Here is a 27,974-nt window from a genome sequence, read left to right as displayed (position 1 = left end):
TTTTTCATGTTGGTTATATATTAGTTGATTGCAAATAGACATGAGTCTATCCATGTCTAACAAAAGACATTTTGTCACACGTGGAGAAACACACATCAGTGAGACGTCTGAAATCAGTTTTAGGGCCCTGGTGTTGCTGGCTCAAAGTGAAACTGGTCTGACTTACTGGGACATTTGAAAAAAAAAACAGAACCACATGCACATCTTCTTCTATGATGAGTCCAAATTTAAACAACTATATTTATATGGCTCAAACATAAACATAACTAAAACCAATTGGGTTGTGAAGCTTTATTTTAAGGTCTTTGGTTTAATCCTTGTTCAGTGCAAGTAAAGAAGATACATGTGTGTTATTATAAGTTCAGCACTTGCTTTATGTGGTTCAAACATTCTTCATAATTTACAGTAAAATAAATTTGAGTCACATAATATTAAGCTCAACAACCATTCACACACACATGGTCTTTTCTGTGTAATATGAAATGATTGAAAGTAAGGTTTGACTAATTTATGTAAACTTCTAGGATAAATTACAATTCTGAAGTCTTTATATAATCTGTGATTAAAAGAAACTCATTATTCAGGTATTGCCAAGTGTATGGCTTATTTGGTTTTACCAGCATTAAGTTAAGCATCAATGTTGCCTGGTTGGAGAGGTTTTTCTTTTTCTGTTTTCAACCCTTCAACCGATATAAAACCATCAACCCTTTTATAATGAAAAATGTCACTTATTCTATTCTTAAATTGCTAGAGAATATTTGTTTCATTTTTCATGAAGTAATCTCTTAAAAGGGTTATTTACTTTGTGATGCACATGGTTTGACAGAGCAGCAAATGGAGACATACAAGTTAAAGCATGTATCAATAAAATGATAATGCAACCGCTTCAAATACTGGATAGTAACAGGAGGTAACTGTAATTAGTTAGTTCCCCCTTTGGTGACGTAACACTACTGAATCACATTCCTGGCTGGCGCAGAGCCTGTAGAGGATTCCTGCGCTGGTCTGTGCATGCTTGGTGCAGTCAGACCAGATTCCTGCAGCACTGCCGGCTGTGGATCAGGAGGCCAGGTTCACTGAGGAGGGTTTGTCACTGGGGTGGAACAGCTGCACAACCAACCTTAAACGGCTGTGACATACCTGAGTGCTGATGTACATTCAAAGTGACAGGCTGTTGTATGCGGGGAACTCCTTTAATGGTTAATCACAAAGCAATGGGTTGGAGCTGAAGTACGTGCAGATCGGGTAAATATGTCAACTGCATCCGTCCCATCCTGTTAATGAGCAGTGAGGAGCCACAGTGCAGCAGCCAGGACTAACTCCAGGTTTGAGGTAGAGGCACCACTGCAACCCGTGTCCTGCGTGACACTCAAGCCCCTTTTCCACTGGTCAAAAACACACGAACACCCTCCAACATCTGGATTTGTGTCTGCATTCACTCCCAGGTCAAATGACTCTGCAGTAGATGTGGGTTCATCAGCTCTGACTCCAGATGGCAGTGATAGACACGAACCACCCAGGTGAATGTACTAATTTGATAGCCATGTGAAAGAGCGCGTCAGTTTTGCCGCTACTGGCAATGGGAAAGATGCCAATCACCTTTTTAGAGAGTTTACCCGCATTTAAAAAGCCCACATATACTGATAATTCTGGTGTAAAAGAGGTGTTATACTATGCTGCCAACAGTCCATCCCCACACTTGCACACCAGCGTCAAAATGCAGCATCATTTCACATTAGGACTTAAATAACTAAACAATCTGAGCATATTAGAAACGTGCACAAACATTTAACCATTTTCAGATACATTCAGAATACACTATGACATAGTATTATGAGATACTTATGAAGAGAATGACTAGGCCTCCTCTCAAACCTGGGGCCCCTGAGTAGTGTTATAGTTTTACACACTCCATCCACCACCCCCTCTTACAGAAAGTGGTCAGATGTGGTACTTTGTAGGCGCCATCTTTTGTATATTTTGTGTTCAGCTCTTTTCTGTTATTTCTGAAAGGCAACATTTGGTACCTGAAGACTCGATCACTGTTATGATGCAATATAATCAGTCGGCCATTGTCAGCTCAGTGTTTGAACAGAAGTAGATGACATAAGAAATCACACACACACACACGCACACGCACACGCACCCGCACACACACACACTTGTGTGGATTTTAGGCCAGTCTATAACAGAACAACAACAAATAACAAATAACTGGTTTAGTTTTTTACTTACACACAAAACTGCTACTCCAGATGTCTGCCTCTGCTGTTAGACTCAGCCCTGAGCCTCTCTTCAGATGTTGTCTTGTCTTTATGTATCCTTTCAGAACATTATTGTAGATGTTACATGATCATTTAGCATTAACTAACTTTTCATAAATTGTGTTATATTGTATAAAACAAATTAAAAAGTGATGCAGATATTTATTGTTGTATGTATGACTACAAAGTTGTTCCCTAGACACTGAAATATTCCCCACCTGTTAGCAATGTTAGCTTGCTAACATTTAGTTTATAAATGTGCCAACAGCATGGACTGTGTATAAAGATGGCCGACATGACAGCACCCCAAAAGTGAAAGCAAAGCTTCTTGATTGCCCCCTGGTGGCTGGCAGTAGTATATGTCATAAACACCACCCAAACCATGTTAGCAAATGGGACATGGACCCAACTGAAAAGTCAAAGTACAGATCAAAGGTTTAGTTTAGTTTAATTTTAATCATTTGTTTCTGACATTTTATCTGTTGATAGACATCTGCTGATATATATATATCTGTACTTAAATATATTTCTACATATTATGTTTTTTTACGCTTTTGCATTTAACAACATTTGTCCGTCAGTAATACTTCAGTGTGCTGAAAATAAGTAATCAGATTCCTACCAATCATTAAATTGATACCCTATAAATATAGATGAGCATTTTATTATTAAAAGTGTGCCATGTAAAGTTCACACGTGTTCAGTTTGTGTTGTTAGAGCACTGCGCTGTGGCTTAGTTGACATACAGACACAAACCCAGGAACATTAGAGGAGGTATTACTCTTCCCAGTGTGTTTGTATTGTATCTGATTTCATTTTAAACAGGTCCTTCTGCTGATAAATTCCTTAGTAGCTGAATGGACTTAACTCAGGTACACAGACATATGGTGGCCTGCAGCTGGTAGTTACTAGGAGTAAGAATGCATAGGATTAATGGTTAAATAGTTTTGATGCTAATTGACGCATGTATGGTAATTTGCACAGGTTAAAATACGATTTTTCTTTTAGAACTAGTATGATGAGTTTCACTATCTCTGGCTATATCTCTATATGTATTGTTACTGCTTGTGTCCCATTAACTGAGGCCTAAATATTCAGCAGAATAACCGCCATAGCCCAGGTCACCTCAAGCAGTTTGAATACCTAGACTGTGTGTCAGTGGTATTGGTTTCCTTGACTGACTTCTGAAGTACTGGTCAGTGAAGCGGTCTCTGCACTCCTCGCTTCAAGCACACTTCTCCTTAGTTGGTGTATTTTAAGACTGAACCTGGAGAATCTCACCAACTGCTGCTGTTATTCCTGCTCTCCCTACTCTGTCATACTATTGTCTGCTGCAGTGTGATTGGTGAGTCATTTTCCACCGTGTCTTTTCGTTGCTCTGGAGGGTGTAACCATCATCATGAGTGACGTTAGTCCAGGAGGTTGCCTTGGATCACCAGAAAACAAGCACCTTGCATGTTTCCCTGCATTTAGAGAAACCACAGAGGCTAAACCCTTTCCCTCCCTTTGTGATGATGACGAGATGCACCCAAGTTACATGGATCACATGAAGTCTTTGTTTAAGAGCCATTTCATTACATTTATATGACTCAAACTACGTCTTTTAAGATGTTCCCAATGTCACTGCCATGAACTCTCAGTCAGGCTCTGGTGTTAAAGACTGATGATGACCTGTGGATGTGTTCAGTCAACAAATATCGCACACAGACGCCATGTTGATAGAATAATACGTATAATACAAGTCTGACCTAATGATGTATAAAGACAATAACGGCACCACCTTTATTTAGCACAACAGCTGTTTATCTGGCTTAAAAAACATGCTTGTACATTTTCCCATGTTAAAGTCAGTCTTGGCTTCGTGTCTCCATCTCCAGCGAGAGTGAGTGAGTACACACCCTGGGAACATGGTGTTCCCCCCCGCCTCTACAACCCTCTCTGCTTTATTGGTGTAATTCTATAAGGAAATCATGAATAGCAGGGGAGTGAGAGAGAGACCCTCTTTAAATGGCCCTTTCTTTACATTGTAACTTAACTCCATTTCTTCCGCTATAACACCTTGACAAGGAGAATCCCTGCAAATAATGGGTTGTGCAGGGACACCATTGCTGCAGGCTGCATCCCTGTAATTGCTAAGCACTTCCTGGTACAGACGGCAGTTGAGATGACATGGGAATAGGCGAGTCTCCAAAGACACACACACACCTTATGGTGTCACCGCCCTGAGATAACCGGACTAGCACACACACACACACACACACATTTCATTTCTATGTGTTTCATTTAATTTCACATTACTGAATATAAGTTTTGTTTCTCTGATAAAACACATAAACCTTATGAAAAGCCTTGTACATTTTCATTCCCCTGCCTCCACATGGAAAAACCTATGATGTGACGTGATGTGGGGATTTTGTGTAAAAAGAAGAAAGGCCGAAACAAAATAACAGTCATTAACAAAACGCAAATAAGAAGAAAGGTAGCACAACAATAGGAACACAGACACACAAATTACACAGGCATGTACATTTACACATTTATACATGCGTTTTCACACACACACACACACACACACACACACACACACACACACACACACACACACACACACACACACACACACACACACACACACACACACACACACACACACACACACACACACACACACACTCAGCCTCTTGGCAGATGGTGAACCATGAGGTTGACAGGGCTGTAAAACAAGCCTGTTCTCTTTGTCCACCTACGCAGCACTTTGCACACTGTGTCTATCAGATGGCAGCGTTTTATCAAGGTGTGGTTGACACTGGCTCCATACAAAGCTCTGTTCAACAGGAATACTGGAGGCCTGCTTCCAGCTACTGGGGTGTCGGTGCTGGACTCACGTTATTGCCTAGCAGCTCTTGGTTATCGCTGCCATTTTGCGCCAAAAGTACATGGGACGTTTACAGCCATGTGTGTGTGTGTAAATGACTGAACTGACGAGACTGTCGGGTGACAGCTGCTTCCTTCTGGTACATGTGAAATGTGTGATAACACATGCTGCAGGTTGTGATGACAGCTGCATTTGTTCTTTTATCTGAACTATGGAGGAAAAGAGTAATACGGACTCATTAGCAGTTTACGGGACATGGTTGGTAACCTGTGTCCCCATCCGATATGAGCCTATTAGTGATGGGGCAACTAAATATGACTAAATATGACTCAAACCATGTTCTCCTGTGGTCTTCACATTGCATTTTAAGTGTCAGTGGGACTCAGTTCTTGTCAGGATTAAAAGACCAGCTCCAGAGTGACTCCAGACTTTGACTCGCTGCTCCAAACATTTTCCAAATACACTCTGCTAGACATGATGCACTTTATCTACATCAAACTGAGATGTATAATGCATACATCTCAGTTCAGGGTGACCAGACTGCATGTGTAATTATACAGATGCATAGATGCTGGGTCTTAGAGGCACCCGCCCCTGTCAATTATCAGGCAGTTGGGAGGAAGAGGGGAGATTATGCATAATTGCCGATGCCGACCATGGCTGTGCCTGGGTGTTTCCTCCTGAGTCAAATCACTGAGACAGAAGGTGATTAGTGGATTTGCCATGCGAGCAGACAAATACTATGTTGCTCAACTGCATACTTGCTACAGGATTTGGCAGTAGACAGAATGAGTAATGATAATGTCTGCTAAATAAAATCCAAGAATGATTCGACCTGATGAATGGATTTCAAAATAAATCAGGGTTGACAGTAAAATAATGTCTAGAGGCTTTAACAAGTGGTCAGATGAACGTGGAATTTATTTAGGCGTTTTGCACTTATAACTCATAGTTTTTTAATAATATTAAAATATGTCGCCTGGTAAGATTTTTTTTCTGTTTGCGGAACAATTATTTCTGAGCCGGCAGAAAATATTACTTTACCTTTTGTGTCAGGATATAATACCGTGGAAAACTGGCAAATCCATTTTGATTGACACTCCACTCTCATGTTACCATCGGGTTCATACAACAGAGGCTTACAGGCAATTAATATTGTATGAAGCTAAACTCAGAGGTGGGGTGGGACACATAATCGTAGTTAGCTCGTCTTGAGCTGTTGTAAGATTCAGTGCGCAAGGGGCAACTGTTGCTAAGGCCCCGTTACCCGGGTAACCGCTGACTGTTTACTCTGGTCTAGTGCGCAGAAGACTGCAGTGGGCTCAACTGCAGACAGGCCGAGTGATTTCAGTCTCTGTCAAGTCCGTCGGTTTGCTGCTTGTCTGCAGATGGACTACAAGGTTGAGCACACATGGCGGAAAGAGAGTGGACTGAGTAGGTTTTTCATGAAGTCAGACGGTGCACGTGTGTGACACTGGAGTGGCAGGTAAATCCATTTGCTTCCAAATGTAGCTACAACAAGGTCATAGTTCAACTCCTGCTTTCTATCACATTACACTGCATTTGTTTCCAGATGCTACATGTTCTTAACATGACATCTTTAAAAAATGTTATTGCCAAATGTTACATTAGGGGGCAGGTTCCCGGTTTGAATCCTGGGTCAGACAGGGCTTTTCTCTGTGTGTTTGCATGTTCTCCCTCTTCCCACAGTCCAAAGACATGCAGGTTGGGGTTAGATTAATTGGAGAAATTGACTGTAGGTGTGATCATGAGTGTGAATTGTTGTTTGCCTTTGTATGTTGGCCCTGTGATACACTGGCAATCTGTCAAGCGTATACTCTCACGTCTTTTACCCAATTGGCTCTGTCTCCCCCCGCGACCCTCAAAGGATAAGCGGTATAGATAATGGATGGATGGCTTGTAGACAGAATCAGTAACCATGGAGATTGAGGTAATCTGATATGAGCCTTAACAACTAGACTAACACAGTGACAACATCCAATTGTTGTTTAGATATTTCAGTCTGAACCAAGGCATTGAACTGACCCACATTGCCACACAGAGCAATGAGTTCATCATAGTTTAAAAATAATATCATGTATCATCTCATTAATTGTGTACAGCGTTATTAATGAAGAGTAAACTGTTACCCTTCCTTTCCACACATCATCAAATCCTCAGCATATTGTGACTAAAGGTAAAACAGATCTCATACCTAATCCCATTTTCTCACACACTAACACAGGTCTACTCTCCTCCCCTGGTGGAACATTTCTAGCCATCACTAACAAGCTGCTCATGTCGTCTGAGTCCTGGGTGGAGTCGTGCACTGAGGGCCGGAGAGACATGGGGCTGGAGAAGAAACAAGATGGAGTGCAGACAGAGGAAGTGGAGGTTCCCTGCCAGGACGACCAGCTTGCAGAGCCGGCAAACCTGAGGCAAGAGGTATGTTCGTCAGTTGAGCACAGTGGAACGCAGGAAGTGACATCAGCGGGTGGACTGGAGCAGGTCCAGAGGGAGGAGAGGCAGAGAAAGAAGTTTTCCCACATGAGCGTCAACCGGGAGGGCCGAGCTCGAGGGTCAGGTGTGTGTGGGACATAAATAGAGATTTGTAATTGAGATCCTGTCCAAACTGTGTTATCTGTTTTTACACATAAATATACAAATCTAAACATCTGTAAATCTTCAGAAACCACCTGAAGCTAATGAAAAACTGTTGTAATCCACTGATTTCTTTTTTGTAAATTTGTATTATTCTGCAGTGTATTGTAAGTGTTCAACAATGTCAGTGTATTAACACCATATACTGACATGTACGCGTGATAGAGCTTATGCAAGTGTATAGCTAACTGTATTCCTGCTTGTTTTCTGTGTGTTTGTGTATGTAAAAATAACAGGTGCTGGCTCAGTGCAGCGATGTCTCCGTAGGTCCTCTCCCAGGGGCTTGTCAATTTGCTCCTATCCAGACAAGGACAGAGAGCGGCATCGAGATGAGCCCCGGGGGCCTGGTCCTTTCTTCTTCTTAGGTGGAACCAATGGGGCCGAAATGTAAATAGAAAAATATGAAGTGCTAGATTTTTCACATTAAAAAAAATATCATATGAAAGGTTTTCCTGTGATTGTGATGGAAACCTTAAGAAGGTTGATCATTAATAAAGAGAGACACAGTTAAAACAAATGTCTATGTTATGTGTTCAGTTTAGTTTCAGTTTTTAGTTTCCTCTGTTGTGTGAGCTGAAGTGTGATTGATTTCCTCTGGGGTTTTTCCTTCAGCGTGAGCAGTTACTTTGAGAGCAGAGGGTGGAAGAGGATTTACAACAAGCACAGGGAGGATTTCAAACTCAAGTGGTGTGAAACCAAATCACCAGCCAACTACTGCAACTTTAGAGAAGGTATAAGAGTGCCTAGGACAGAATCTTAATTAAAGTGTTTAAATATATCTACTACCCCCATATATCTGTAGTTGAAAAATATATCTGATGTTTCATTCCTCTTTCTATTCCTGCTCTCATTTTGCTTTTGGTAGAAATAGGTGTATGGCCTTTTGTTCACATAAAGAAATCCTCACGTGTTGTTTCCAGGTGAACAGTTGCTCTACCAGATTCCTAACAACAAGGTGCTCACCACTAAGATCGGCCTCCTCAGCAGTCTGCGGGAATATGAGCGAGTCAGCAGCAAAGTCAGCCACGGTCAAGGACTGAGGTGAAGTGTGTCCCTGTCTCCCTGCTGCGTTCGTCTCTCTTATCCAGACACCTTGTATCTATTAAAAGCAGACAGATGTAACCGTCGATTCACAGGACCGACAGTTGTGGCTCAGATCTCTTAGCAACCATCTGGTACCACCATGGAGAGTCGGCTCTGCCTGACTCTGCAAACATTGAAACACGTATCAGCTTGTGATACTATTTAATAAACACAGGCAAATTGCCTAATCAGGAATTAGGTCTACACATCTGAGTCACACAAGCACGGTTTAAAGTTTTTAATATGTCAACTATATAAAGTTCTTCAGTCACTAACACACACCTTTAACACAGGAAATATGACTTAAATACCTAACATTTGTTTGGGTGTTTTTGTTTATAAGCAAGAAGGAGGTAGAGTTGAAAAAAAAATGATGTGACCCGAACTTTTATAGTGGAATAAAACAAACCAGACACAAATTATTTTTCAAAAGCAGGATATTTCTATATATTTTAAAGGAATAGTTTGACATTTTGAAAAATAGAATCAGATATTAGAGTTGAAATTAGAGACTGACAACATTGTCATGTCTGTATGCTAAATATATAATGTAAGTATAGAAAACATTTGGGCATCTCTAAAATGATTAATGAGAGATGAGATTAGAGAACAGATTGTGATAAAATTTCCCTAATACCTGAAAATATAAATTTATCAGAAAATTCAGCCAAAAATATGACTGCTGACATTTATTCATTGAAAAATAAACTTGACCTAAACCTGGAAACTGTACATTTGTGTTCATCACCTTGTGTTCATCACCTGTGTGCTGCATATAATAGAGTGTGTCGGCAATAATAGCAGTGGTTCTGTATATTTTAGCCCATTTATACTTTGAATTTCCTCTGCACATAAACATACTGTAGCGTTATGTTTTTTTCCTACCTTCAGCCACTGGCTTCCAGTCTTTTAATTACATTACACCTGGGATTTCAAATCACTGGCAACATAACTGTTCAAATTTGTAAAGTAATCTGTAGTAATCTGGTGTATTTAAAAAAAAAAACCTGGCAGGTCTGACTAGACAACTAGCTGAGGACATGTAGACATTCACTCTCCTGGTTGCGTTGTACTTCACAGGAGGCTGAAGATGGAGGAGTTCATTCCCATCACCTACCGCATGGATGTGAGGGAGGAGAGGGAAGCTTTCTTTGCCCAGCAGGAGGGTAAAACACCCAAACACATCCCACCCACATTAACATGCAACACATCCTGATGCAACAACAACACAACACCACTTCAGTTCGATATGTTTTGTTTGAAGACTCCCAATCAAACATGACCTATACTGCATCCAACAATGAAAAGAAGCAGTATGCGCTCAGCAGTGTTAAGACAACAGTTGCCTTGGTGATTGTTTAATCAAGAGGTTGAGGACGTTGGAAAATAATGCACTTCACCTCCCATAAGGCCCTGATAAAATCACCTAGGGAACATGCTGTTTCCATAGAGATGAGTCAGCAGAGGGCAGGGCTGAGACACAAACACAAGGAGAGACGCTCAGCAGGATCTGGATGCAGAGTCACTGCAGCTCTGATCTGAACTGAGACAAATAATAATACCTTTAAGATTGTAACACGGAAACCTAAAAATGATTTTCATTATATTACAGACTGGTTATTAAATGATTTACCTGATTCTGTGTTGTTTGTAACAACTGATAGCACAGCATTATGACCAGTGGTGTGCAGGTTATGACAAACATGGTTATCACTAAGTAAACAGGAGAAAGATGGACAGGTGGGTTAGATCTCTAAGTGATGGATGAATCTACGGCGGAGAAGAAAGGAGAAAAGTAAAGGAAACAAAAAGAAACAAAAAAACAACACAACCATGAAGGAAATAAATACTGGACACACTAAAATCGCTTGATAATTCTCCTGTTGAGTATTTTCAATATAATATAGCCACTGCCATCATGAAACTTCAGTTGTTACAAGTCCTGCATTCATAAGATTACTGTTATTTGCAAAAGCTATCACTTGATACACACACACACACACACACACACACACACACACACACACACACACACACACACACACACACACACACACACACACACACACACACATTCACACAAGATTAAAAATGTCATTACTTTTAATGATATCTGAAATGGCATCACGTAGATGACAATAAAATCATAAAATACTCATTAGACATCGAGTGTCCCCTGTCAGTGTTATTATATAAATATATATATATACTTAATGTTTCACTACTCCATAATGCTAATTTTCAAAGGGGAAGAATTGCATTGTGGGATTTTTACCAGCACAAATGTTGGGAAATAGAGGGTGATTCCACATACGGAATAAAGATTATTCACAGAATAAAAAAATGCTATATTGTTACCTTTTCACAAAAAATACTTTATAACCAAACACAACACAACATTCAAAAATTGTACAGAGCAGAACAGAAAAACCTAAAACAGCACAGATTTAGAGTAGCATTTACCTTTTGTATCTGTGTGACTGTAAGCAGGTGAGAGGAACAACGAGAGTCGCATGTGGATCTGTAAACCGACGGGTCTGAACCAGGGCAGAGGGATCTTTCTGCTGAAGAGCCAGGAGGACTTAGCCGCCCTCAGACTGAAGCTGCAGCACATGGACGACAGTCAGGCCGACAGGAAGCTGCATCACTGCCAGGCTCAGGCTCGCATTGTCCAACAGTGGGTGAACTTAGCTTCAAAATTAAATGAAAAGTTTGGAGAAGTTTTAACAAGCACCGACAGACTCGGAAATTAAATTTAAAATGAAATACAAATCTCCACAATTGCAAATGTGCATGCCACAGAATGTGGATGTACTGTCGTTCTTACTGTCTTGAAGCTAACCTGCCATTGTTGCCCTCAGTTACATCAAGAGTCCTCTCCTCCTAAAGGGGAAGAAGTTTGACGTTCGCTCTTACCTCCTGATCGCCTGCACTGCACCTTACCTGGTCTTCTTTCGCCATGGTTATGTGCGACTGACCTGTGACCTCTACGACCCCAGCTCCAACAACCTCTCTGCCCACCTGACCAATCAGGTACACGCAACGGAACCAAGCGCAAATCAAGAATTTGAGATGATCTGCAGTGATGTTAGATTGAGTCTTTTTTGTAAATCAGGCACTTACAATGTCTTAATGATTCATCCCATCAAAGTAGATTAGAACATGGGCAAAAAACGTTAAGTGGTTATCTGCACTGGAAAAAAAACACAGAGTACCAATGTAACTATTGACACTACACTGAGTTCATTTGGGGATTTTGAAAGTTTTCTGTCAGTCATTCACAGTGTGATTTTCTGGGTCGTAATTTCAGGGGACATTATTTCATGTGTTTGGTCTAAAGGATTTCTAATGTTTACACAAAAAAGACTAAATTCATCATGATAATAGTGAATAAAAGCAGCGCTCGCCTCCATTACTTCCAGTCAGGCTGTTTAAATCAAATGCAGTTCTGTCACCATCTATCTCTCTGCCTCTGCTCTGTGTGTCTGTGGTCCCCCTGCTGTCCGTCTCCAGTACATGCAGAAGAAGAACCCCCTGTACAGCCAGCTGAAGGAGGACACCGTGTGGTCCATGGAGAGCTTCAACGCCTACATCAACGACTGCTTTGGGGTTGCCAAGGGTCTGCCCAGGGACTGGGTGCTGGGCATCTTCGCAGTGAGTTGCTGCTGTGTGATGGAGCTCTCAGGGACCAATTACCATTTTAATGATGACTGCTAGTGCTCGCAGCTAATTGAGATTGTGGTTTGGTTTGGGTGATTTCATCGCTGTCTGAGGATGAATCATCCTCTTACTGAAATGAAGTATCACACTAACTGTTTGTTTTTTTAATCCGATGAGTCGTACATTAAACAGCGTGCTGTTTAGTATCAGTGGCACATGTCAGAATAAATCCTCAATCCCTGACAGTGACAGACTTTGAAATGAGTCTGTGCAGTTCTACATAAAACCTGCTGCTGCTTCACAAAGTTAGGATGAGAATCTTCTGCACACACACACACACACACACACACACACACACACACACACACACACACACCACAAAGAAAGACTGATGTCACCTAATGAAGACAATAACGTAGGCCATTACAATTAATTGAAAGACACTATGTTCACCTAACAAGTGCTCCACAAAATACATATGAATAAAAAACGCCATTAGCCTTAGTTAATAAATGATAACTTTATAAGGGGATATATTATATATTATATAGTTGTTCTGCTGCCCCCAAGTGGCCAAAAAACTATATATTGCAGTTATATCAAGGGGCAACATCCCGGGCTGAGCGATGAGGCCAATACGGAAGTGCAAAAAGCTGCAGTTCACTGGGTGGCCACTTGAGGCTGGCTCCAAGAAGGAGTCAATTCCCATTGACTCCCATGTTAAAAAGCCCGACTTTAGAGCAGAATTAAACCTGTTTTACAGCATGGTTCAAAAACGGTTTTAGTCCCAATCACTTAGCTCTTCCTTCCATGACAACTCTGGAGGGGAATTTTTTTTCTAACTCACCTGCTTAAATTATATAGAGGTTTGATATTATGAATAATTATCACTTACGGACAGGTGACGCCACCGTTAGCTCATGACCCAGCTCCTAGCCTTGCTGCCTGCCTCGGCTTGCACCTGAGCTAACAGGCTAACAGGCTAACCCCCCGTCACCGAACAGGACCTGAGTCTGCAGGGAGGTTTCACCTACATATCGGATGAATAATACGGTTTGATGCCCGGCTTGTTCCCGGACGGAGAACTTAAAGACGCCTGCGCTCCTGCTTTCTGTGGTAAGTAAAGTCATTTTAGTATGTGTTAGTGTTAGGTAGTGATGAGCAGGTATCGGTGTTCTACCTGGCTTGTTAGCTTAGCTCTGGCCAGGGGCCTGCAGGCAAGATACCAGCAGTGATGGCGATGTTAACGGACCGTACGGTTATTACCGACATGAACCGAGACAGGCGACCGTGTGTGTTTAGAGAATAAGCTCCACCACGTAAGATATCTAATGTTATGTAATGTTATGTAAAGTTGTTTCAATGCCACAACCCATTTGACTTGACTACGTTACACAGATTATTATTCTGCAGAAACAGATTTACTGTGATCAACTGGAACGTGATATTTAAAGTCACATCTGTATTTTAAGGAGTAGCTGTTTAAAGTAGCATTACGTCTCCTAAAGCTCTTATTCAGAGTATTGGTGTTGATGTGTTGTAACGGTTAGTGAAAAACTAAACCTGTCTGCCACATTCAGTTTTTACATCGTTAATCTTAGGCAGTATTCTACTGAATTATTGTTAAATAAGTGGACATGCAGAATAATGTATTTTTTGTCACATAAATAACTATAGGAAGTGTAACTTTACTAGAATAGACATTCACATAGAGAACCTGAGGCTGATGTCCACCACTCATTTCCTAAGCTGAAATGATTATGATCTGATGAACTTTGAAGTAATAAACTTTTATTTTTACCATGTAAAACCACAGGAGTTAACTCAGTACATGTATGACTTTACATATCTGTATTTGTGTTGAATGTTCCTTCTAGGGGTGACTCAGACAGCCTGCACCTGTGGATGTCCAACATGAGACACAACTGGAATCCAACCAGACTGAACACTGAGGGTCATCACTTTTAATGACTCCAGGTACAGACCTGTTTTCATAACTTACAAACAATCAAAGTAAAGTATTGCATATAATACATAATGCATTAAATTATAAATGCAATACTGTTAATGTGGAAGAACTCCATACTGTACAATCATTGTCTTCGTAGTGCACTGTTTAATCCAAAACCATATTCAAATACACAGTTGAATATCCACAGAAAATAAGGATACAAACTTGTTCATAAGTAACACTACAATAATGCCATACTTTTGTGTTTCCTGTCATTTTATTATGACGACGTGGTTGACTGAGTGCTGACTGTGTTTTGTCTCTATAAAGAACAAAAATAAAACACTGTTTTTTTATCTAAAGTGTAATTAAATCAGAAAGTAAAAGATAAACATTGTTCTGATAAGTGTTCATTTTAACCAACCATAATGAATATAGAAATTAACCTATTATCCATGACACTTAGCAATGACTGCCAACTCTAAACAGTTGCAGGCCATCTTTAGTTAAGGAGGAAAACATGAAGTGTTGTGCAGATGAATAAGTGCAGGTCGCCCTCATGTTTGATTCAGCCTGAATGCCGATCTCCACCATGTTGCTGCTGCCACAGTGGATGCTGAGGCATCAGGTGCTGCAGTGTCTATCTAATGAAAAGAAGAAACTACCATGTGCTGATGTTTTATGTTGTGTATGTTCCAGCAAAGACTGGTTCTGGCAGTTTATTCTGTGTTCAGCAGGTGGAAGCACCAGGATTTCAGACAGAACCAATGTACTGGGCTCTGGGTTTGTACCTCATGGTTAAATGCACATATTGTAAGTCGCTTTGGATAAAGCATCAGCTAAATGAAATGTAATGTACTTGAAAGAAATAAAACATTGTACAAATAGATAAAATGTCTTTCACTCATCTGTAATATTCAAGGTGATAATCTCCCACAGAGCTGTTGATAATAGTCCACATCAAGTCTCTCCACTTTCAGTGTGAAAACATAATTATATAATAAATATGAGAACCAACAGTGGTGTGTGGAGATTATAATCATATCTAAACTGTCTAATTCACTGTAAATTCCATAACAGGCTAAATAAACAAGGTGGCAATAGTAATGTTGGTTATAATTGGCTGTATCACAATATCAGGAAACATATAGTTAATATCACATGCAACTTACACATGTAGCGTATTCATATTAACTTATTAAAAATCAAGTCACAACCAAACACTTCACTGTGGTAGTGTAGTTAATTTGCTTCAATCTGTTCATTACACGTGTTAAATAAACGTACCTTTTATAACAATTACATATTAAAAACACTTGAGGCATTTAAGCAAATGATTATGATAATAGATAAAGCAATAGGTTTTGTTGTTGTAGTTTCAAGGTTACTTACCTCTAGTGAGTTCGTTGTAAACATCGCGAATATCCTGAAAGCAACAACACCGCAGCTTAGCCGGTTAGCAGTCATGTGGGTAGCATGTAGCCTAGCTCCTTAGCCTGGAGCTAACCAGGTAACGTTGAGCCTGCGGGCGTGGCTCAGCTGTCAGTCTTCACTGCCGCTCCTCCTCTTGCCCATTTATTGGTTAGCCAGGAACTAGGGAGGAGCCACCGCAAGATGGCGCCGGTGAACGCCTACTACTAGCCTAATTTTCTACTCTTCAGAAACCAACGGGTACGCCACGACTCTACGTCCATTATATATATAGTCTATGGTGAAAAGCACACACATCAAAGAGAACTACAGCTAGTCTGACATCATATACCAGGCTTAGGCACCAAGTTTCCTTTGGTGTGTGTGTTCCCTTTGGTGTGTGCTATAATCTCATTTCTGATATCTCCTTTGTCCTAGTTGATCAGTGTATGGTAGGGGTAGCACGGAGAACAGAGAGAGCACTCACAGGAATAGTACGTATTTTAAAACTAAGCCAATAAGAGAAGTATTGAAAAACAATATCAGAAACATGAAGATGGACATCGACAGCATTCTGCCCATTGTGACGCCCTTTTTCCAAGGCATGACATCAGAACAATGGAATCTTCAAAAAGGCAACCTGATGTGGCTTACAATGACCATACTCGGAGAGAAACTGCTGGAAATTGTCATTTTGATGACACAATCCATCCTAAAGGATCTTGAGAGCACAGCTGTGCCTGTGTCTGGAGAAGAGTGTGATTTGCTCTTTGGGCAACACACTTCCTCAGGTTTTTGCTCAGGCTCTTTGACGTTCCAGATGAAATCAATCTTGTAAGTTCAGAGAATTTGACCCAGTTGGATCACAAAGAGATTGCAGAGTGTGTGTCAACTCTGTCCTTTCCATGGGCGTGATGTGCAAGGGCAACTACTCCTCGTGTCACACCTCCAAAAGACTACAAGGTATGGATTCAACAGGCCGGCAAAATGGGACAAGGACTCATGAGGAATCTGAAACGATGTGTGCACCTTCTAAGAGCAAAAGAAGGTCTACAAACTGGATGTCAATGAAGATGACAGTCAGTCATCATCCTCATCCCAGAAGACAATCAGAAGACAGGAAAGTCTTCTGTCTGCAACATCCACAACTGTCCAGGAGATCATTAAGGAGGAGGTCTCTCAATACACAGAATCTACTAACGCTGAAATATCCGATCATGATTATGATCAGTTGGAATCTGGCTCCACTTCTGAGATTAAGAATGTTGCAGATGACGTTGCTGAGGTGATTGTGGATGAAATCATGTCGCAAAACAAAGATGATCCAGAAACAGCCCATACACCTCTCTGAAGAAAGTGTCTGAAAGGATTAGACAATCTCTGCAAAGCAGTTTGCCTGCCGTCCATTTGTCGTATTGTGGGCAGACTGGAATAACAAGGCTTTGACAGCCTTTACAACTCCGGCCTTTGACAAGGTTTTGGGTAGGCAGTCAATGCACCTGTTACGAGTGATATTGACGCTCTGCTTCCCAACAGCAGTTGGTGGAGATACAGCAGGGGCAGAATGGGTCTCAATGGATGGATGATATTTTCAGTGGTGAAACTCCGAGTTAACCAACGAGCTGAATATCCCCTGGCAATCGACAGATAGGATGAGATTTAAGATGACCTCAAGACCAAAAGCCCACACCACGGTGCACAAGCATAACGGTTTGTCCGCCACGTGCTATAATATCAGCTGACATCCTTGCCATTGTGTGGTGTTTCCTTGGAGTAATGAGGTGGTGGCTTCACATTAGTCAGAAACTTCACTTCCACGGTGATAACACATAGTTTAGAAAAGCTGTGTCAGAGGGCCTGATCGGTGGGGCCAGTCTGCCTTCGCACCTGGTAACGGGTCTGGCTCAGAAAGTAAGGTGACCACTCCTGAATTCAGTGAAGAATACAGAGAAGAGCAAGAACTACCAGTGGAAGGAAGGAAATTACCCATCAGATAATTGTTCTGAAGCTGGTTTCGAGGATCTTTGCCAAAGCAAAGCGTTTAACACTCAGATCACCAAACACCATCATCGAGCTGCCATCGAAAACATATGGGTTTTAAATCAAGGATGAAGATTTTGAGATCACCCCAAAAATGATGAAACAACTTGACACAGCCGCTTTGTGCAATCTAAAAAGTGGCACGGGTTGTAAGTGTGCTGTCAGAATTGGAAAATGGAAGACCCAACACTGGACAAATATATTGTCTCTGTCGGCCAAAGATCTGCTGTGACCACCATCAAGATCCAGAGCGCTATCAGCAGGTTCTTCAGACTGTGCAACGCCTCCAAACCTTTTTAATCAAGAATCTTGTTACCAGATTACCAGAATGAAAGTGTGTAACTTGATAAGTTTTTAGTCTTGTCTCCCCACAGATTCCCATTTCCATTTTAATTGCTCTGCCTACATTTGAAGGCTTTTGAAACAAAGATTTTCAGCAAAGTGACTCTTTCTCCACAGCAGATGTTAAAAATGAATGTGTGTTTTGATTGCCCAAAGGCAGCTCCTTGCCGGAGTCCTTGCAGAGTGATCACAGTACAGTTCCTCCCGGCTGCAATAAAATCTGTACCCTAATGACAAATGCCATGAGAGGACTTTAAAGGGGGTGAAGAAGAAATGTAGCAAAACCTCCAGCTTGTCTCTACTGTGAACATGTTTGACAGATGTTATAATGATGATGGAAGTTTGCAGCTATGTCTGGGTGTTGTTTATGGTCATTGAATGTTGAATAAAGCTTTAACAAACGATAGTTTCTGGCCATTTTATGTACTTTATGCACCAGGTGCTGCAGCTGAAGGAGAACAACTGCACGGTCTGATTGCAGCTGAGACTTGCCTCCTGTCAATATTTTAAGGTCATGTGACATGGTGATGTTTGCAGCTGGTAAAAGTCAGACAAAATTTCAACCAGCATGCATCACGTTAAATCAGTGCGGCAGAGGACATGAAGTCAAAAGAACCATGGCTTCCCAAGGTAGCTACCGCTGCTATAGCAACAGTCAATATTTGGGGGCGTGGCTTGTTGGAAAGCCTGGTGCTATGATGCTGACTAGCTGCTTAGTTATCTTGGATGTGTGTGCCTTTTTGGACGCAATAGCATTTGGTGTGTACTCATGGTGTGTACACACACATCAAAGAGAACTAAGCAGCTAGTCTGACATCATAGCACTCAGGCTTTGTGCACCAAGTTCCCTTTGGTGTGTGTGTTCCCTTTGGTGTGTGCTATAATCTCATTTCTGATATCTCCTTTGTCCTAGTTGATCAGGCGTATCGTAGGTAGTACACGGAGAACAGAGAGAGCACTTCCGACAGGAATAGTAATGATTTTTAAAAACTAAGCCAATAAGAGAAGTATTGAAAACAATATCAGAAACATGAAGCTGACATCGACAGCATTCTGCCCATTGTGACGCCCTTTTCCAAGCATGACATCAGAACAATGGAATCTTCAAAAAAGGCAAACCTGATGTGGCCACAATGACCATACTCGGAGAGAAACTGCTGGAAATTGGGTCATTTTGATGACACAATCCATCCTAAAGGATCTTGAGAGCACAGTTGTGCTCTGTGTTCGAGAAGAGTGTGATTTGCCTTTGGGCAACACACTCCCTCAGGTTTTTGCTCAGGCTCTTGACGCTCCAGATGAAATCAATCTTGTAGTTCAGAGAATTTGACCCAGTTGATCACAAAGAGATTGCAGAGTGTGTCAACTCTGTCCCTTTCCATGGGCGTGACAGTGTGAAGGCACCCATTCTCGTGTCACACCTCCAAAAAGACTACAAGGTATGATTCAACAGGCCGGCAAAATGATCAAGGGACTCATGAGGAATCTGAAACGTATGTGTGCACCCCTTCTAAGAGCAAAAGAAGGTCTACAAACTGGTCAATGAAGATGACAGGTCAGTCATCATCCTCATCCCAGAAGACAATCTCTGTGAAGACAGGAAAGTCTTCTGTCTGCAAATATCCACAACTGTCCAGAGATCACATGAGGAGGTCTCTCAATACACAGACCTACTAACGTTGAAATATCCTAATTATGATTATGATCAGTTGGAATCTGGCCTACCTCTGAGATTAAGAAATGTTGCAGATGACGTTGCTGAGGTGATTGTGGATGAAATCATGTCGCAAAACAAAGATGATCCAGAACAGCCTCCAGAGCACACCTCTCTGAAGAAAGTGTCTGAAGATTAGGACAATCACAAAGCAGTTTGCCCAAGCGTCCATTTGTCGTATTGTGGGCAGACTGAATAACAAGTACTTTGACAGCCTTTACAACCTGCCTTGATAAGGCTTTTGGGTAGGCAGTCAATGCAATCTGTTACGAAAGTGATATTGACGCTCTGCTTCCAACAGCAGTTGGTGAGATACAGCAGGGGCAGAATGGGTCTCAATGGATGGATGATATTTTCAGTGGTGAAACCTCGAGTTAACCAACGAGCTGAATATCCTCAGCAATCACATAGATAGGATGAGATTTAAGATGACTCACGACCAAAGCCCCTGCCGAAATCCACGGCACAAGCATAACGCTTTGTCCGCCACGTGCTATAATATCAGCTGACATCCTTGCTATTGTGGTGTTCTTGAGTAATGAGAGGTGGTGGTTTCACACACAGTCAGAAACTCTCACTTCCACGGTGATAACACATAGTTTAGAAAGCTGTGTCAGAGGGCCTGATCGGGTGGGGCCAGTCTGCCTTCTGCACCTGGTAACGGGTCTGGCTCAGAAAGCAAGGTGACCACTCCTGGAATTCAGTGAAGAATACAGAGAAGAGCAAGAACCAACAGTGAAGGAAGGAAATTACCATCAGGATAATTGTTCTGAAGCTGGTTTCGAGGATTCTGCTAAAGCAAAGTTGTCGAACACCTCAGATCACTCAAACACCATCATCGAGCCTAACAAAACATATGGGTCGAAATCAAGGATGAAGATTTTGAGATCACCCTAAAATGATGAAACAACTTGACAAAGCCGCTTTCAAAAATCAGCAAAAAGTGGCACGGGTTGTAAGTGTGCTGTCAGAATTGGAAATGGAAGACCCAACACTGGACAACATTGTCTCTGTCGTCAAAGACTGTTTGTGACACCACCATCAAGATCCAGCGCCATCAGCAGGTTCTTCTCCAGACTGTGCAACGCCTTCTCCAAACCTTTTTAATCAAGAATCTTGTTACCAGATTACCAGAATGAAAGTGTGTAACTTGGATGTTTTGTCTTAGTCCCCCATTGTTCCTATTTCATTTTAATTGTCGTTGCCTGCGACATTTGAAGGTTTTTGAATGAAAGATTTTCAGCAAAGTGACTCTTTCTCCACAGCAGATGTTAAAAAATGAATGTGTGTTTTTGATTGCCCAAAGGCAGCTCCTTGCCGAGTCCTTGCAGAGTGATCACAGTACAGTTCCTCCGGCTGCAATAAAATCTGTACCCTAATGACAAATTATGAGAGGACTTTTAAAGGGGTGAAGCACAAATTTCCTGTAAAGTAAAACCCTCCAGCTTGTCTTACTGTGAACATGCGTGGTTTGAGCAGATGTTATAATGATGATGCAGTTTGCACATGTTCTGGTGTTTACTGGTGCCGTTGAATGTTGAATAAAGTTTAACAACGATAGTTTCGGGCTATTTTATGTACTTTTTATGCACCCAGGTGCTGCAGCTGAAGGAGCACAACTGCACGGTCTGGGATTGCAGCTGACTCCATCTCTGTAATATTTTAAGGTCATGTGACATGGTGATGTTTTGCAGCGCTGGTAAAAGTCAGACAAAATTTCTAACCAGCATGCATCATGTTAAATCAGTGTTGCAGAGGACATGAAGTCAAAAAGAACCCATGGCTTCCCAAGGTAGCTACCGCTACCATAGTAACAGTCAATATTTGGGGCGTGGCTTGTTGGAAAGCCTGGTGCTATGATGTCAGACTAGCTGCTTAGTTATCTTGGATGTGTGTGTTCTCTTTGACGCAACAGTGTTCTCTCTGGTGTGTACCTATGGTGTGTACACACACATCAAAGAGAACTAAGCAGCTAGTCTGACATCATAGCACCAGGCTTTAGCACCAAGTTCTCTTTGGTGTGTGTGTTCCCTTTGGTGTGTGCTATAATCTCATTTCTGATATCTCCTTTGTCCTAGTTGATCAGTGTATGGTAGGGGTAGTACACGGAGAACAGAGAGAGCACTTCCGACAGGAATAGTACGATTTTTAAAACTAAGCCAATAAGAGAAGTATTGAAAACAATATCAGAAACATGAAGATGGACATCGACAGGCATTCCTGCCCATTGTGACGTCCTTTTCCAAGGCATGACATCAGAACAATGGAAGGAATCTTTCTAAAAAAGGCAACCTGATGTGGCCACAATGACCATACTCGGAGAGAAACTGCTGAAATTGTCATTTTGATGACACAATCCATCCCAAAGGATCTTGAGCACAGCTGTGCCTGTGTCTGAGAAGAGTGTGATTTGCTCTTTGGGCAACACACTTCCTCAGGTTTTTGCTCAGGCTCTTTGACGCTCCAGATGAATCAATCTGTGTTCAGAGAATTTGACCCAGTTGACTGCTAAAGAGATTGCAGAGTGTGTCAACTCTGTCCTTTCCATGGGCGTGACAGTGAAGGCAACTACTCCTCGTGTCACACCTCCAAAAGACTACAAGGTATGATTCAACAGGCCGGTAAAATGATCAAGGGACTATGAGGAATCTGAAACGTATGTGTGCACCTTCTAAGAGCAAAAAGAAGGTTCACAAACTGGTCAATGAAGATGACAGTCAGTCATCATCCTCATCCCAGAAGACAATCTCAGAAGACAGGGAAGTCTTCTGTCTGCAACATCCACAACTGTCCAGGAGATCATTAAGGAGGAGGTCTTCAATACACAGAATCTACTAACGTTGAAATATCCCATCAGATTATGATCAGTTGGAATCTGGCTCCACTTGAGATTAAGAATGTTGCAGATGACGTTGCTGAGGTGATTGTGGATGAAATCATGTCGCAAAACAAAGATGATCCAGAAATAGCCCAGAGCACACCTCTCTGAAGAAAGTGTCTAAAGGATTAGGACAATCGTTGCAAAGCAGTTTGCCCAAGCCGCCCATTTGTCGTATTGTGGGCAGACTGAACTGGTCATACTTTGACAGCCTTTACAACCCGGCCTTTGACAAGGTTTCAGTAGGCAGTCAATGCAATCTGTTACGAGTGATATTGATTTGCTTCCAATAAGTGTTGGTGAGATACAGCAGGGGCAGAATGGGTCCAATGATGGATGATATTTTCTGTGGTGAAACCCCCGAAAGTTAACCAACGAGCTGAATAATATCCTCAGCAATCACATAGATAGATGAGATTTAAGATGAGACCAAGACCAAAAGCCTCACAACCATTTGCACAAGCATAACGGTTTGTCCGCCATGTGCTATAATATCAGTTGACATCCTTGCCATTGTGTGGTGTTTCCTTGGAGTAATGAGGTGGTGGCTTGCCACACAGTCAGAAACTCTACTCCACGGTGATAACACATAGTTTAGAAAGCTGTGTCAGAGGGCCCGGACAGGGCCAGTCTGCCTTCGGTGACCTGATAACGGGAAGTCTGGCTCAGAAAGCAGACCACTCCTGAATTCAGTGAAGAATACAGAGAAGAGCAAGAACCAACAGTGGAAGGAAGGAAATTACCCATCAGATAATTGTTCTGAAGCTGTTTCGAGATCTTTTGCTAAAGCAAAGTTGTCGAACACTCAGATCACCAAACACCATCATCGAGCCGCCTACTCAAAACATATGGCTCTAAATCAAGGACAAGATTTGAGATCACCCCAAAAATGATGAAACAACTTGACAAAGCCGTTCAAAAAAATCTGCAAAAAGTGGCACGGGTTGTAAGCGTGCTGTCAGAATTGGAAATGGAAGACCTAACACTGGACAAATATATTGTCTCGTCATTGAAGATCTGCTTGTGACACCACCATCAAGATCCAGCGCCATCAGCAGGTTCTTCTCCAGACTGTGCAACGCCTTCCAAACCTTTTAATCAAGAATCTTGTTACCAGATTACCAGAATGAAAGTAGTGTAACTTGGATAAGTTTTAGCCCTTAGTCCCCCACAGATTCCCATTTCCATTTTAATTGTCGTTGCTCACACATTTGGAAGGCTTTTGAACAAAGATTTTCAGCAAAGTGACCTTTCTCCACAGCAGATGTTAAAAATGAATGTGTGTTTTTGATTGCCCAAAGGCAGCTCCTCGTTTAGCCCTTGCAGAGTGATCACAGTACAGTTCTCCGGCTGCAGCAATACAAAATCTGTAATTCCTAATGACAAATTATGAGAGGACTTTTTAAAGGGGTGAAGAAGAAATGCAAAGTAAACCTCCAGCTTGTCTTATCAGAACATGTGTGGTTTTGACAGATGTTATACGATGATGCAGTTTGCACATGTTCTGTGTTTACTATGTCATGAATTGTTGAATAAAGTTTAACAACGATAGTTTTTCGGCTATTTTATGTACTTTTTATGCACCCAGGTGCTGCAGCTGAAGGAGAACAACTGCATGGTCTGATTGCAGCTGACTCGCCTCCCACAATATTTTAAGGTCATGACATGGTGATGTTTTGCAGCGCTGGTAAAAGTCAGACAAAAATTTCTAACCAGCATGTGCATCACAGCAACTGCAAGTGGTGCAGAGTGACATGAAGCTGCAAGAACCCATGGCTTCCTAAGGTAGCTACCATGCTATAGCAACAGTCAATATTTGGGGGCGTGGCTTGTTGGAAAGCCTGGTGCTATGATGTCAGACTAGCTGCTTAGTTATCTTGGATGTGTGTGTTCTCTTTGACGCAACAGTGTTCTCTCTGGTGTGTACCTATGAGTTATATTAACACGAGTCCAGTCATGTGAGTCATTAAAAAAGACCCGCCAAATAAATGAAGAAATGCAACATTTCAAATATGAAGCTGTAGATCTCCAAAATGGCCGCTATGCTGTGTGTCTCTGTGAAGCCTAATGAACAATGGCTTGACTGTTTTCTTCCTCCCCATGCATCAGAAGCACATGCAGCGGATCATGACTCAGTGTTTCTTTGCAGTCAAATCCAAGTTAGACTGCCGTCTGGGTTTCTTTGACTTGATTGGCTGCGACTTCATGGTCGACGAGGACTTCAAGGTGGGTGAGGAGGTGCTGGTAAATGTCCAAACGGGGGTCAGTGTCCAACATGTGTCTTAATGATGTCTCCATGTGGTGCTAACAGGTGTGGCTGTTGGAAATGAATTGTAATCCAGCTCTGCACACAAACTGTGAGGTGCTGAGGGAGGTGATACCCAGCGCAGTCGTGGAGATGCTGGGTGAGCTCAGACCTAACGTCAGCACCAGAAACTCACGTGTAGCAGATAGCCATGTTGTTACCAGCCCGAGTCTTGCAGACCTGCCTTATGGCCTCCTGAGAACAGCCTGCTCAGGTGTGCTGCACCTCTCACCAGGTCTGCGGTCAGAAAGTCAAAATATTCTCCTTTCCTAACCACTATTCCTTCAACCCGATGGAATATGTCAGACGAACCAGTGTGCAGAGAAAACCTAAGTTTATTTACGACATAAAATATGTACTCACTTTATGGTGAAGTGACAAATAATTCTGGTTTCCTGTCAAAAACAGAATGGCACCTGGTAATAAAAGATGTTTTCAGTTTACAGAGGAAACATCTAATAATTGAACCATATTCACAGGAAGCATTAACAAAATAGATTTTTTTGAAAATGAAAACAAAAGGATCCAAACATTATAATAATATAATAACATGAGGAATATACGTTACACAAGTAAAGAAAATGGTTAGTTTCATGTATTCCACAAGAGGGATTGGAATGACTTTATTATTTAGTATTGCTGATGATATTGTGACATAGAATTTCAGTGTGCTTGTTGTTCACTGTGAGTCCTGACTGGACAGATGCCACAGAGAAGAAATCAGGAGCTTAGATAATCTGGAACTGGATTGTGTCAGGAGAATGAAACAGTTGTTCTCTTTTTATATATTTACGTGGGTCTGTCCAGGTGCAACTATGATGCTTTAAATGTTGTTGCTGCAATGAATTGTGGGATGGCATTTCCTCCTTTCCTTTCTTAAAGGATAGTCCAGTGTCTCCTATTCTAATGGAGATAAGATAGGAAGCATTGATTACCTAATCATTTAGAGAATTCAAACAGCTCTTTTCATGGCAGCCACTGAAATACTTCAGTTATTTCATTCAGGTTCCTAAGCAAAATTGACTATTCGAACACACCCCTGGTCTCAGCTCTTATACGTTTAAATATCCTGAAACAAAGAATACACAACCAAAACACAAGGAAAAGATAGAGACCCCCCTTGAGGCCATCACAAAGTCAACCGAAGACAGCCTCATTATTTCATTGTTTGCATGACACAGTCACAGTTCCTTTAATCAACGTTACATTTTTCTAATTTGTGTATCGGTTAACAGTTTTTTCTTTTATTTGCTGTGATGCTTTTCTCTAGATTTAACTCTGGAGATCTTCAACAAGTGTCGTCTCAGGCAGAGAATCCTTCCTTTGGCCAGCCAGAGAGAGTTTGTGCTTCTCTACAACGGAGTTTTTCCTCCTGATTCAAGGCCGGCCTGCAACAAGAACGACACAAACAGTGAAACCCTCCAGAAAACCACCAACAAGACACAAAAGGCTGAACCCAGAAGGTGCAAGTCAGGATTGGAGGGTAAAAATGTCTCCGAGAGTGGTGCAGGACGGGGCAGTTCAAAGTCCGGCCATCATCCTACCTCCTCCTCATCATCAGCGCAGAGAGCTTCACATCCACACAGCAGCAACTACAGCACACAGAGTGTCAGGAGTAAAACCCTGAAGCCTCAGCTCCAGCTCAAGCTCAGCAAATGTACTCTGCATCACCATTTGAAGGCCACAGGTGACGTGAAGACGCAGGTCATCATGTCACCGTCATCATCAGAGCTAATTGAAGGGGTCTCCGTCTGCGGCTCTCAGAAAACAACACAGTCTGCTCCTCTATCTGGACTTCCTGAGTGTGTAAACAAATGTGAAAGAGGAGAGGAACCCGGTGAAGAGAAGCTCGGAGAGGATACAAAGAGTTTAGTGTTAGAATGAAAAGAGGAAGTGTGAACATAAATGCAAATAGCAGTGATCCAAACAGCTAAAAACAATTGACACCTCGCCCACATGGTGCTTTTATTTTCAGAGAAATGCCAAGAAATGCTTACTGTGACAATAAAGAAACAAATTTTGTCTTCAATACGTTTATTTTTTTTTGTAGGGACTACGCCATAAAGACTTTAATTCAACTTTAATTCAACTTTAATTCAACTTTAATTCAACTTTAATTCAACTTTAATTCAACTTTAAACTGGAAAAGCCGTGGAGAGATTACCTCCAAGGTGCCGAGGGCCAACAGTCCCCTTAAATTCAAGCTGCAACAAATTTTACACACTTATAGATATTAGTTTCCTGATTTTTTCATGTAGATCCATGAATTATTCCCTGGTCAATTGGTGAAAACACCCCCCAAAAAACCTGCTCTATCTCACAATGTTAAATAACGTGAAAATAAATCTTAGATAATTGGGATCTGCACCAAAATGTAATGGGTTCTTTCCTAATGTATACAATATGATTCCACAAAGTTTTGTGGTAATGTGTACAGTAGTTTTTGTGTAACGCTGCTCACAATCAAACAAACTAGAATGGCATCAGTGGAGCACAAACCTCCTCCAAGCCCACAGTCCTCTAATGAAACCACATTTAAAGGTCCAGTGTGTAAGATTTAGGTGAAAGGGATCTATCGACAGAAATTTAATATAAAACATCCTAGTGAGTGTTTTTCATCTAAATTATACAAATTGTTGTTTTATTTATCCTAGAATGGGCCCTTTATATTTAAATACTTTATATTTACATCGGGAGCAGGTCCTCTCTATGGAGGCCGCCATGTTTCTTGTAGTAGCCCAGACGGGAAAAACTAAACACCCTTTGAGTTTTTATGAAAACTGAAGGTTAC

General features: G+C 41.6%; 1 protein-coding gene across 1 annotated transcript; it reads left to right on the top strand.

Moving 5' to 3' along the window:
• The first annotated feature begins 6,370 nt into the window (after positions 1–6,370).
• On the top strand, positions 6,371–27,212 carry ttll10 (tubulin tyrosine ligase-like family, member 10). The gene is made up of 12 exons (XM_035158298.2): positions 6,371–6,625; positions 7,385–7,723; positions 8,037–8,187; positions 8,413–8,531; positions 8,721–8,841; positions 9,964–10,049; positions 11,374–11,560; positions 11,745–11,916; positions 12,397–12,537; positions 24,988–25,104; positions 25,190–25,283; positions 26,454–27,212. The coding sequence occupies exons 2-12, from the start codon at positions 7,438–7,440 to the stop codon at positions 27,065–27,067; spliced, it is 2,088 nt and encodes a 695-aa protein (XP_035014189.2). The 5' UTR covers positions 6,371–6,625; positions 7,385–7,437; the 3' UTR covers positions 27,068–27,212.
• The last annotated feature ends 762 nt before the right edge of the window (positions 27,213–27,974 follow it).

This window comes from Hippoglossus stenolepis, chromosome 6 (assembly GCF_022539355.2).
Source record: "Hippoglossus stenolepis isolate QCI-W04-F060 chromosome 6, HSTE1.2, whole genome shotgun sequence".
NCBI classification, from domain to species: domain Eukaryota; kingdom Metazoa; phylum Chordata; class Actinopteri; order Pleuronectiformes; family Pleuronectidae; genus Hippoglossus; species Hippoglossus stenolepis.
The sequence above is the reverse complement of the archived record's forward strand: the minus strand, read 5'-3'. Positions and strand labels throughout refer to the sequence as shown.

What these genes read in the sequence shown, in the direction of transcription:
- ttll10 (XM_035158298.2), top strand. Translation starts at nt 7,438, where the DNA reads ATGTCGTCTGAGTCCTGGGTGGAGTCGTGCACTGAGGGCCGGAGAGAC. An exon ending in CTACTGCAACTTTAGAGAAG is followed by an intron (nt 8,532 to 8,720) that starts GTATAAGAGTGC and finishes TGTTGTTTCCAG; the next exon opens with GTGAACAGTTGCTCTACCAG. An exon ending in AGCCACGGTCAAGGACTGAG is followed by an intron (nt 8,842 to 9,963) that starts GTGAAGTGTGTC and finishes TGTACTTCACAG; the next exon opens with GAGGCTGAAGATGGAGGAGT.